The sequence below is a fragment of the Lampetra planeri genome, chromosome 24 (genome assembly GCF_965212315.1).
Source record: "Lampetra planeri chromosome 24, kcLamPlan1.2.h2, whole genome shotgun sequence".
NCBI lineage: Eukaryota > Metazoa > Chordata > Hyperoartia > Petromyzontiformes > Petromyzontidae > Lampetra > Lampetra planeri.
Window position 1 is genome coordinate 3,439,618 of NC_136130.1, and position 12,559 is coordinate 3,452,176.

Here is a 12,559-nt window from a genome sequence, read left to right on the forward strand (position 1 = left end):
ACCTGGAGGTCATTTAGAATTGCACTTGCGCTGTTTGTTAATCGGTTGAGAAAATCGTGTAATTATAAAACTCAGATTCCAACAATGCTGCTGGGATTGTAATTATCATTGTCTGTCGGAAGAAGGCGATTGTGAGGCTTTGTAGTATGTAACAGCACCGGGTCGTGATTGTGTCCCGGTGTTGTCTGTGCATCTCCGCTGTGGACAGGAAACCTGGGACGTGTGGACTGCATTTCCGAGGTTGAGTACGACCTGTTCATTCGCCCGGACACCTGCAACCCGCGGTACCGCGTCTGGTTTAACTTCACCGTCGGCAACGTGAGAACAAATCAGGTGGGGTTCGTGACGACGCCGAGACACACCTCGACACCGGTTCTGTGCCACCAAATGGGCATCAACGCCACGCAACGTTCATCTCAGACTCGGGACTTCCTTTTAGCTGATAAGCTGCGGAACTGAAGCCTGACCAGCGCCGCTGCTGCTAACCGTGACAACGCAACGGCGGCATTCTTTCCCGAGTAAACGACGTGTTCATTCATTAGCGCAGATTTGTGTCGTGATTATTTTGGCGGGATCAACATTTGTTGGGTTCAACTCCCCCCCCCTGCCCCCACCCCCCCCACCAGTAAATGATAACAGACAGGCAAAATATGATTTTATCCATTGGTGATTTATTCCCGCGTGTGTGCTGTCGGCGCTTCTGAAACAGTGGCACCTTGAGGGCCTGATCACTTGGGATTCACAAAACACTAAACTAAGTTTGGTAGGTGGAGCTAATATGTCGCATCTTTATTTACTGTTCTTACATCCCCGGCCATAATGTGAATGGGGTTTCAATTCACACCTTGCTAATTAAATTTACGACGGTAATGTTTAATGTCGGGTGTTGTTCATGTTACACTGCGCTGGACTTATGATCGAGACAGCTCGTCATCCGACTGTGTACGGCATCATCATCACCTTCATCACCATCATCATCGCCATCATCATCAACATCATTACCATCATTACCTTCATCACCATCATAATCATCATCACCTTCATCACCATTATCATCAACATAATTATCATCACATTCATCATCATTGCCATTAACGTCATCACCATTATCATCGCCATCATCAATATCATTACCATCATCACCTTCATCACTATCATAATCATCATCACCTTCATCATCATTGCCATTAACGTCATCACCATCATCATCGCCATCATCATCATCATTACCATCATCACCTTCATCACCATCATCACCTTCATCATCATTTCCATTAACGTCATCACCATCATCATCGCCATCATCATCAACATCATTACCATCATCACCATCATCACCATCATAATCATCATCATCGCCATCATCATCACCAGTAGTATCGACAACGTCAGTTTTATTTCAACTCTAGCAGCAGCATTATTGTCACTGTCGTCATCAACAGCATCATAATTACCAGCAGCATCAGCAGCAGAGCATAAACATTTGCATCATCAACTCAGGAGCATTATTGATATTAACATCAGTATCAGCACAATCATCGTGAGCAAAAAGGCAATCGTTCGCAGCAGTATCGCTTTTGTCAATAGCGACATCATGATTTTCATCATCATCAGCATCAACATTCTTATCACAATCATCAGCAGCAGGCATTTCAAAGCCTTCAACAGGAGGATGACCGGTGTGCATATTCATGTGGAATTGTCGACAATGGCTTAGGGGAACCTATGAAGGTGCACAGCACCTCGAAGCTTGACCAGAGACTTTCACTGAGACGTCAATCAATACCTGGGTGCAGTATATGAAATACAATCCTATGAATTGTGCCAAGTATGCAGACATGCATACATGTGTAGTGAGTCCAACTGAGTCTCAGACGTTATTATTTCGAGGCAACACATTTATTTAACATCAACACGTAATACACAAAGGGGTCACTGCCCCTTTACCAGATACAGCCTCGGGTGGTGACCACACAGCTAACTACACGATACGTAGGAGTTACAGATACGAAGGGTCGGACCCTCACTCGGGTCCCCGACCACGTGTTGAGGCCTCGTAGGACGTAGAACTTCCAGCTTGTAGACGTGGAGCTTCCAGCTTGTAGACGTGGAGCTTCCAGCTTGTAGACGTGGAGCTTCCAGCTTGTAGACGTTGAGCTTCCAGCTTGTAGGCGTGGAGCTTCCAGCTTGTAGGCGTGGAGCTTCCAGCTTGTAGACGTGGAGCTTCAGCTTGTAGACGTGGAGCTTCCAGCTTGTAGACGTGGAGCTTCCAGCTTGTAGACGTGGAGCTTCCAGCTTGTAGGCGTGGAGCTTCCAGCTTGTAGGCGTGGAGCTTCCAGCTTGTAGGCGTGGAGCTTCCAGCTTGTAGGCGTGGAGCTTCCAGCTTGTAGGCGTGGAGCTTCCAGCTTGTAGGCGTGGAGCTTCCAGCTTGTAGGCGTGGAGCTTCAGCTTGTAGACGTGGAGCTTCCAGCTTGTAGACGTGGAGCTTCAGCTTGTAGACGTGGAGCTTCCAGCTTGTAGACGTGGAGCTTCCAGCTTGTAGGCGTGGAGCTTCCAGCTTGTAGACGTGGAGCTTCCAGCTTGTAGACGTGGAGCTTCCAGCTTGTAGAATGCAGCGACCCCGGTCCCTCTCAGGGACCCACCTTATATCCTCCAGGGTCGGGGCCGCTCCGCCCTCGGCCCCGTCCGCCTTCTCGAGCGTTCTAGCTCCCTCTCGATCCCCCTCGAGAGCTCTCCCTGGACGTGTGATCACCCCCTAGCCCCCCCCCCCCCCCCCACCTGGGGCCTTCTCTGTGGACACTCCAGGTCACGTGTCTACGGTGGTCAACCAGAGTGCCATGGTCCGGGGCAACCCTGTCCCTGGGCTGACACTCTCCCGCTCCCCCTTGTGGAAGCCCGCGCTACACGCCATGTGTGGTGCCCGCGCTATCCCAGTGCTCACCAAGCCCCGCTAGGGCTGGTACTACACCCACATACGGGGTGTACGCGATGATGGTGCATCGCACGCCGTGCTGTGCTAAAGCCGGCATCACACAGCCACCCACACGTTGCTGTCCGCGACGTAGGGACATTGCACGCCACGGCCCTCATGGCCGGCACCATACAGTGACATCCCCGATGTCACTACACATGTAATGATGTTTGAATGGCACATATATATTATTTGGAAGCAACATTAGAGTTAATACATTTTCTGTTATCATAATCCCAAACTATTCCTTGGGATTTGTTAGCAACCTTCTTGCTGCGCTGCCACCTACAGCCACCAACTCGCAGGGGTGAGTGTTTCTCGCATAACACTGCTCCCATCCTGTCGCCACCCACCGACTGACCTGCCAACCTGCCAACCCCAAGCACCCGTCACCACGATGACGCAAATGATGTAAAGGACATTGGCCATAAGCCAGCGAGCCAGCCGGCCGGTCGGTCGGCGGGGGTCAAGGAACGTCGCCGCTCGTAATGTTATTCCGAAGCGTGCACTTTCGATGTCGCAGTCAAGGCGGGTAGAGAGTCGCTTTACAGTCTCCACGAAAAGTTTGCGTGGACAAAGGTCTTCTTCGGTCGTGATTCGACTGGTAAGGAAATGCCACTCGTTTGAAGGTTAAACCGCCAGGCTGTGCGCATGCCACATTTCACTCTGCTGCCTCGCGCGCTTGTGTGCGTGTGCCTTGCCGTGCCGCTCGTTGCATTCTGATTGTGCATTTATGTCTCGATGCTGTGTCCACGGTGAAGGTTACGTTTTAAAATATATGTGATTATTTAGGCGCCTCTGTAACAGACACCAAAGAAATAAATCCTCGGCGGAATAGCGTAATGTGAGCAAGAGGGTACTGTGATGTACAGCGTAGGGCATTTGGCGGACAGCCATAGAGGTCATCAAGAGGAGGGGGAGAGGAGGGGGAGAAGAATGGAAGGTGGCAGCTACGAGGGAGAGGGGTGGACGTCGACGAGGAGTGTATAGTGAAGAGGTCAATTTTGTCATAAGCGAGTTAATACTGACCACGTACACGTACGACGTCAGTACACGTACGTCGTCAGTTCGTCTTCCGATTCCATTCCGACGACGTACATATTCCAATGACGTATACGTACGTATTCGGAATGGATCCGGAAGAAAAACTAAAATAAAATAACTTTATTGGTACCGAGGCTCCCACTGGGCCATGCGGGAGGGCGTTTGGCACAGTTTGGTGCCAGATATCGTAGAGTGCGGTTGTGTTGCTACGGGTCTCTGCGGTGAGTACAATGTCTATAAAAAACAGCAGTGCTACGCCTCTCTACATAAAATGAAGGCTGAGCTGCTTGCGCCTTCCGAGATTCGGCGGTGAACGGGCCACCCCACCCTGCAACTTGCAGACGTCTCGGAAAGGGAAAGGGTTAATCGAACGTGATTTTTGTCAACATCGCCAAACAGCCCAGCGACTGTGCCCCAGGTTGCTCCGATGTACATACGTATGTTGAACTTCTTTCGCACCCTACGTAGCCAACCACCCAAGACACAACTGCAGTCATACACTTGACCCGGTGATTTAATGGATACAGACTACCCCCATTTCTGATCATTACATCATCAAATTCGACTTCAAACCCTTACTATCAACACCACGCTCCTATAGGCGTATTATTACACTGGTCGTTTATTAGAAACTATAGGCCGTGGATTTATTTGCGGAAAACAATTGAGTCTCTTCACTCCGGATGCGATCGTTGCCGCAATTGATCGCTCTGCGCTTGTGAACATCTTCCAGTTCGTGTGATCAGGCTGTTGATTTACAGAACCGCATGTTGCCCGCCATCCTCGATGAACTTGCACCACATGGCTCACCGGTGGCATCGTTCAAACGCTCCTGTCCCTGGTTGGATGATGATGATGATGAATACGTATGTAGGTGGGTTAAACTGTTCTCGCGGTGGCGAGATGTTAACTACCTCGCCTGGTATACAGGAGGTCGTGAATTCGATCCCGACCCTGACGCCTGCTGCTGTATATTTGGTGTTTGTGTGTCTCACTTCATGTGGTCGCGTGGATTCTTCTCCGGGTCCTCCGGAGTTTCCCTTCACATTTAGAATCAACGTGCGTTTCGAGTATTTGGCTGTTTTGAATTTCCACATGATGATTAGCCACTTCGTTGCGCTATCATTTGTGGCCAGGTCGTTTCGAAAAAATAGTTTAGTTTCAGTTTGAGTCCGGTCTTAGCCTCTCTTCACTGGCTAATTCCTATCGAGGTCAGAGTAGAGTTCAACATTCTCCTTCACACGGACACGACTCTCGAAAGTGGCCAACACCAACTAATCTCACAGATTCGCCCCCCCCCCCCAGCCACACCACCCCCACGCCCCCCTCAGCACCACCACCCTCCACGCCCCCCTCAGCACCCCCAGCCCCACCACCCCCTCACTCCCCCCTCAGCACCACCACCCTCCACGCCCACCCTGGCCGCACCCCCCCAGCCCCCGCGCCCCCCCTCCAGCCCCACCCCCCCACAGCTGTGGAGCGAGCGCCGTGCCCAGTGGCGCGCTCGTGATTCAGAGACAATGGCCGCTGTGGTTTGACCTCAGATTGGGCAACAATTGTCATTATTTATTTATTTTGTGGTGTACAACGTCCTTCCATACCTGGTAGAAAGGCACGAACATACACGTGATGTTTCATTATTACTCAGGTGTAGTGGACTCAATGTTCTCGACCCAGTGTGTGTGACTACGCGGGGTGGGTGGTGGAGGGTGTACGACACACGTCGGCGGTGATGCAGGCCGAAACTCAGTTACGAATCGTGAAAACCACCCAGGCCTTCGTAATTCTTCACGCTCTGAGAACTCGTGAGGCTTTTTTGCAGAGACAATGCACACACACTGTGGTGAGTTATTCGGTGCCAAAAGCGTGACCGGCCAATTCAATAGAAAATGTCCAACTAAATGTCAGAATCGGTGGTGCCAACCGACACCCCTTCAACCACGCGCAGTGACCAGCGCGGTGAAGTATGGTCAAACAACTCTCATGATCGACACGGCACTGGCGGAGGTCTTCGTCCAACAGTTGAATGGCAAACGGCTGTAAACAGAAAACAAAACACTTTTTTGCAAAACATGGATGACTAGATGGTTCAATTTTAGAAACGTGAAACATCGTGTGGATTTTGTTAACTCTGTTTTCTAACGTTTGGGCACAATGCAGTTGTTACACAACAGAGCTTAACATACTGCCTAAAGAAATGTGAAATACTGGCAGTACTTATTTATATGCCTAAAGGCTTAGTGAGAAGGATTTGTTAAAATGTCTCTAATTTGCCTCCCAGTGCCAAGGTAAACATCGCGTACAGGGTCTGGCGAGGAATATGATTGACATCTTTTACAACTTGCAATGACTCATTATACCACGATAATTGATAAGTGTTAATTGGATCTTTATATATCTTCTGCTCAGTTTTAATGAAGTCTCGCGTTGCGTTTTGTCGCTATCACCGTATCAACCTACGTGTGTGAGGGCTTTTTTTTGGATTACCAGCTTAAATGTAAAAATTAACAAGCGCTATATTTAACAATGCAATCTTTCACACTTATAGAGAACACAAAAACAAAAGAGATCTGCAATTTTCTTGTTTATACGGGATTAAATATCTAAAACATATTCGTAAAAAAATACTGCCCTAAAGAGAAAAGTATTTTTAATTAGGCAAGGTTTTGGGCAATCTCTGAGCTAGGCATGAGGGGCATTCCCCGAAATGTCTTCTGCTATATACTTGTTTCTGCTTTCGGGCAGTCGTGCTATTGACGAATGCGTTGAGTTTTTGTAACTTGTGCTCGCAACAGCACTGCAAATCCCAACTATCGCTGTTGAGTCCACAGTGGTTGAGCACTGTCTGTCATTGAGCTCCCATCATGGCCGACACAGTGCACGTGGTATTGTGGTGTGGCCGGGTGGCGCTGGCGGTGGCCACACTGCCTGCAGTCGGCCCTCTGGAGGAAGCAGCGGTGGTTGGTGGATAACACACAGACGCCGTGATAACTCCCGTCCTGTCGGCGTCGACGAGGTACAATAACCCTGGTTCGCCAGGAGAAGGAGGTACGGCAAGTAGACTAATCGCCCATCTGCTTCCATCTGTACGGGGATAGAGTGTTGCCCCCTCGCGCGCGCGTGGGTTTTCTCCGGGTGCTCTTCCCCACGTATGATGCTGGTTCAGATGGGGGCTCGACTCAGCCCATTATCCATCACTCTGGGGTCAATACAATGGGACGTCAACATTGCTTGTCCTTTGGATAGACGTGCCCCAGTCATAGGAATGAAGAATTTTCACCAGACCTGTAAACGAGATATGATCACCGCCTCAGTGCTTATATGAGCAGGGAACCACTTTTAATGTGAGTTAATATTCATGAGGGACGCGAGCCCCATACTACGATGGCACGGCAATCGACTTGCTTGTAAGGCCATTACGGGACCTTGCAGAGTGGGGCTCTGTCACCTATCTCTTCGTCCAATCGCAAACTTGCATAGGTATGTAAACACGGAGATAGATTTTCTTTAACGCGCACATACTTACACGCGCATGCGTGTAGATACGCGTACGCAAAAAAAATGCACGCTCCCGCAAAGACAGATGCTCCCTCCAAGACCGAATCAACGTTTGGGGATAAAGCAGTTCGTGATGACCTGTTGAGGCCAGGGCAGTTTACGAGAGGATAGTGCACCTGGTGTGTTGCGTGAACGTCACCAACTTGAGTGGCAAATATGACCGGGCATGGTTTTGGCACACACATTCACAGGTAAAGATCCGGATTTGAAGTTTTCGTGACTGCAAGGATTCATACTCTTTGTTTTTTTTTCGGTAAAGTCACGTAGGTAAAACATTTAAATAAAGTAAATCACGACGTTTCGGGCGCAACACAAGCGTCCTTCTTCGCTTTCGCTCATTTGTCCCCACCTGAAGAAGGACGCTTGTGTTGCACCCGAAACGTCGTGATTTAATTTAGTTACATTTTTTACCTACGTGACAATACCGAAAAAAGCAAAGAGTATGAGTAGGTAAAGATCCCCCATATGGTTTTGAACAGACTGTTGGGGCAAGTGCTATGAGGGTGGTGTGAAAAGCGCCACGCCCAGCTGTCGTTGTCTCCTCGTTGCTGATGTTTACCAGGTACCCATTTAAGGCTGAGTCGACCTAGGAGATTCCCAGGACACATTCAGATCTTTATCGCCGACGTCGTGTTCGCTAGTTTCGTGACGTCACCGCAGCGCGTGTGTCGGGCGATGTGCACTTTGACGCAATGCACATGCACACACAACGACAGAGATTCACCAGTGTAGCCTTTACAGATTGTTAACACGAGGGGGTGGGTGGCCAGCACCACGCCCAACCGCCTTTGTCTCATGCCGCACCAGGCACTCATTTGAGGCTGAGTAGACCTAGGGGAGTTCCAGAACCGGTTCAGATAATCGTCACTGATGTTGGCCGTGAGCGGGAATCGAATTCAGTCGCTAGTTTCGTAGCGCAGGGTACTAACCGTGACGCTACCACTCCCCACTCACGTGCACACACCCACACATATGCGCGCGCGTACATTGCAAACACACACACACAAATTATTCTTATTTCCAACACTACCGCAGCCGTTTGTGCCTTGGTTATTTCATTATTTCAACTAATGCGACTTTTTCTAAATGTGGAGAAAGGTCTCGCTAATTGAATCCAATTAACTTTCTGGAAGCGGGCTGTCTCCTATTAGGGGAAATGTTTTTTTTCTCCCCCTCATTTGTTTAAAATGCAAGCATGCCTGCATCTTACGTTTCAATTCAGGGTGTTTGCCACCGTGTCCCCAATACAAATTTTCAAGATAACTTATGCTTCTGCTACTTTTTAACATCATTAAAGGGCCCCTTGTTTGAGTGTTTGCGTCACTAATGTTTTGTTTCACTTTGCGTGATTATTCGTTGCGACGTTACGCTTATTTTACAATGGTTTGAGAAGTTAAGTATAAAATACAAACCGAGGAATTGTTTGCTTTTTTTCGCCGTGGAGATGGTGGCCCTCAACAATCACAAACGTGGTCGTGGAAGCCACCACACCCACCTGGTTATTGCTTCCTTCCTTCTGCCGGTTCCCAACAATCAACCCCCCAATATCAAAGGAATCCTCTCAGAGCATGCCACCATCTGGTTTGAGATCTTGTTACACAGTTGACACGTCCTTCAAGGACCTCTCTTGGTCTCATCATCACCACCACCGTTTGTCTTTCGGGCTTCCCCTTGTTCTCTAGCCTCTGGGAGCCACCGAAATCCCATTCCTCGTCCACTCTGCACACATGTTCCACCCATTACAAGCACCACATACTCCTGATAACATCCACAACTCTTTCTCGTCGTGTTTGATTACAAAGCTACAGGTTGATTACCCTCTCCTCCTCAAACCCACACAAATGCCCCGCATATCACAGGCTCCTCCACGCGATTATCTTTACAATGCTACCTGACGTGCTCTGTTTAGAATGTCTTAATTGCCCCCCCTATTCCGTCATGAAATTCCTAAGATCCTTCACATTGCATTTTTAATTCGAAGCCAAACTTGCATTGTCTATTTGTTGTGTTAAAAGCCCAGCTTTGTGACTCATGCAATAACACAACAACACAACCCAGAGACGTTATATAGACTGTGCAAAGAAAACGAAGTAATTCGGATGGGGCAGGTCACATTGCTACAAGGGATAATGGCCTATAGATGACGTTGCTTACAGGGTGATGGCCACAAAGGAGATGGAATGATGAGCTTTTCTGTGCAGGGTAGGCATTGCAGAACTGTGACGGATAGTGACGTCTTTTGGGAAAGCCTTATTTCAGCAGCGGATAGAGAATAGCTGTTGCTGCTACTGATGATGATGTGTGTATGTAGTAGGACACTAATAATAGTCACAGCGCTGAGTCTAACAGCCACTCGTAATGAAACAGAGTTTTAAGGTGCGATGAGCTTGATGGTCACGGCACAGTCCCCTGTGATGTGCGAAAAAAGCTATCGCTATATAAATTAGATACATCTCAACTCCATGAAAGAGCTTAAACTATTCTAACCCGTTGGGTGATTGACATGTGGCTGAACAACATCCAGTGTAGGGTGAGACGGGCACTTTTTAAATGACTCCATTAGTTTAAAATGTGCTCTTTCTGGATAGCCATTACGAGTGCTGCTCCATTCTCATTCGCGACGATTCACCTCCCATGTTGGATGCATCCTCGGGCAGTCGAGGATGCATCCTCAGGCAATAGAAGATGCCTCCAACGCTGGAGGCACCCTGAAGCATTAGAGGAGGCATCCTAACGTAGTAGAATATGCCTGCAACGTTGTGTAGTGAGTTCAACTGAGTCGCAGACGTAGACTTGGAGGCAACACATTTATTTAACTCCAACACACGGGGTAACTTTCCCCTTAACAGAATAACAACCCATGGCGGTGACCACCAGGCTAACTACACTAGTTACAACGTAACTGCTACTATGGACCGATACCAACAGCTTGGGTCCAGGCCCACGTGTTGGAGACTCGTTGAACGGAGAACGTAGACGAAGGTTTCTTCCAGGATGAACAACAACAACAATCCTGGTCCCTTTTGGGACCTGGCTTATATTCTCTGCGGCGTGGCTGGCTCCACCCTTGGCCACGGCCACCTTCCAGAATCCTCGAGAATGATCTGGATCTCAACCACGTGACCACCCCTAGCCCCCCACTGGTCACGTGTCCTCCCGGGACAACCAGAGGGCCATGGCCTTTAGTAACCTCATTCTATGGCTGGCACTCACACCCTGTCCTGTAGGGTTGGCACTGCATGCCAAGCGTGGTGCCATCTCACGCTGTCAATCAGCGCTCACCGGGCCCTTCTAGGGCCGGTACTACACGTTGGCATCCCGCGATGTCACTACAGTTGGAGACGAAACATCATGAAGGAGAAAGGAGCAGCACTCCCCACGGCTATCCCAAAAACCTCGACATCAATCCATTTTTTTATTTAAAAAAGTCTCGCCTTCATACCCTTGTGTCTCGTTGGACGGGTTTGTGATTGGTGGGGCATGGTGACATCGTCGGCATTCTCTGCCGCATCACTATGGGAGTGGCTTGCAGGGGGTTTCCCGCCTTCAGGAGGCAGGAAGTGGGGGCGGGCACCATTTATTAAGAGGCCAAGTAATGGACCATGAAAGAAGTGGTCTATTTGCAATGTCTTGTTGACAGACCAACTCAATTGAATGAGTTGCCCCGGATTGAGTAAACACTCCAGACAGGACGATGCTTCACCCCACACTTCGACACCAATAGCGCGATTCAGAAAGAAAAGTCGAAGTGTCTCCGTAAATAAGTGTGATGCGATGCTCATTGTCACATAATGCCCCTGAGCCATTGATGGAAATTCCACATTTCCCATGGGAAAACCGTCGCATCACCAGGCCTAGTGATTAGAAAACCATCGTCTCACCAGGCCTGGTGATTAGAAAACCACTGCATCACCAGGCCTAGTGATTAGAAAACCATCGTCTCACCAGGCCTGGCGATTAGAAAACCGTGGCATCACCAGGCCTAGTGACTAGAAAACCGTGGCGTCACCAGGCCTAGTGATTAGAAAACCACCCCATCACCAGGCCTGGTGATTAGAAAACCACCATCTCACCAGGCCTGGAGATTAAGAAACCGCCGCCTCACCAGGCCTGGCAAATAGAAAACCGCACATCACCAGGCCTGGCCACACCCCTGATTAGCATGGTTGGCTATGTACGGTGTTGAAAGAAGGTCAACATACATTCACATACATACTGGCAACCCTGATAGAATCAGAGCTAATGTGCAACAAGCAAACATGCTCCCCAAATCTCTTAAGTGCATACGAATGCAGGTTTTGTGAGGTAATGCTTGCAGTCCGTGACATTTACACTGTTTTAATGTAATCTTGGTAAAATCATTGATTGAATGATTGACTGCCTGACTCGGGAATCAATTGATCGGAACATTTGATTGATTTTTAAAGGCGTCAGTGCCTACTCTTAAGGTTTGAGGAATAAATTTTGCTGCCTTTATAGAAGCGGCTTTGTTGTATTTTTATTTTCTCTGTTTCAAGAAATGCAATTATTGGGATGTAAACATGTTTAAGAGGTGTTTTATACTTATTCATGATTTAATTAGTCACCAAACGCGCGAATAACTTAGAGAATGCTTTTATCTTCAATTTGTATAATTGTTTTCAGAGGCTAGTTCTCCTTCAGAAAAGAAACACTGCTAACAAGACTTAATCATCAAGATTGTACTTTACAGGCTAAAATGAACCCTTTTTGTCTGGTTTCAAAGGGCCAATTCCCCAAACTTGAGCGGCTGCATCGGTGTTTGTATATATATTTAGTCTAGCTTTTTTGCCCATCCAAGGATCGGTGTATATTGCAGTAAATCTGAAATATTCAGGAGAAAAATTGTTCAGCTCATGATTATTAATGAGGGGGGTTTGCCCCACGTGGAGTGACGTCACCCGCTAATGGTAATTGGGGAGCGGTGCGGCATGTGGAGTGACGTCACCCCCTCATGGTTATTGGGGA

General features: G+C 48.5%; 1 protein-coding gene across 1 annotated transcript in view; it reads left to right on the forward strand.

The window, feature by feature from the left end:
- Positions 1-12,559, forward strand: part of AGBL4 (AGBL carboxypeptidase 4) — a 430,370-nt gene that overhangs the window by 92,923 nt on the left and 324,888 nt on the right. The window contains exon 6 of the mRNA XM_078605791.1: positions 209-333. Coding sequence (XP_078461917.1) covers positions 209-333 — 125 coding nt within the window. The remainder of the gene's footprint in view (positions 1-208; positions 334-12,559) is intronic.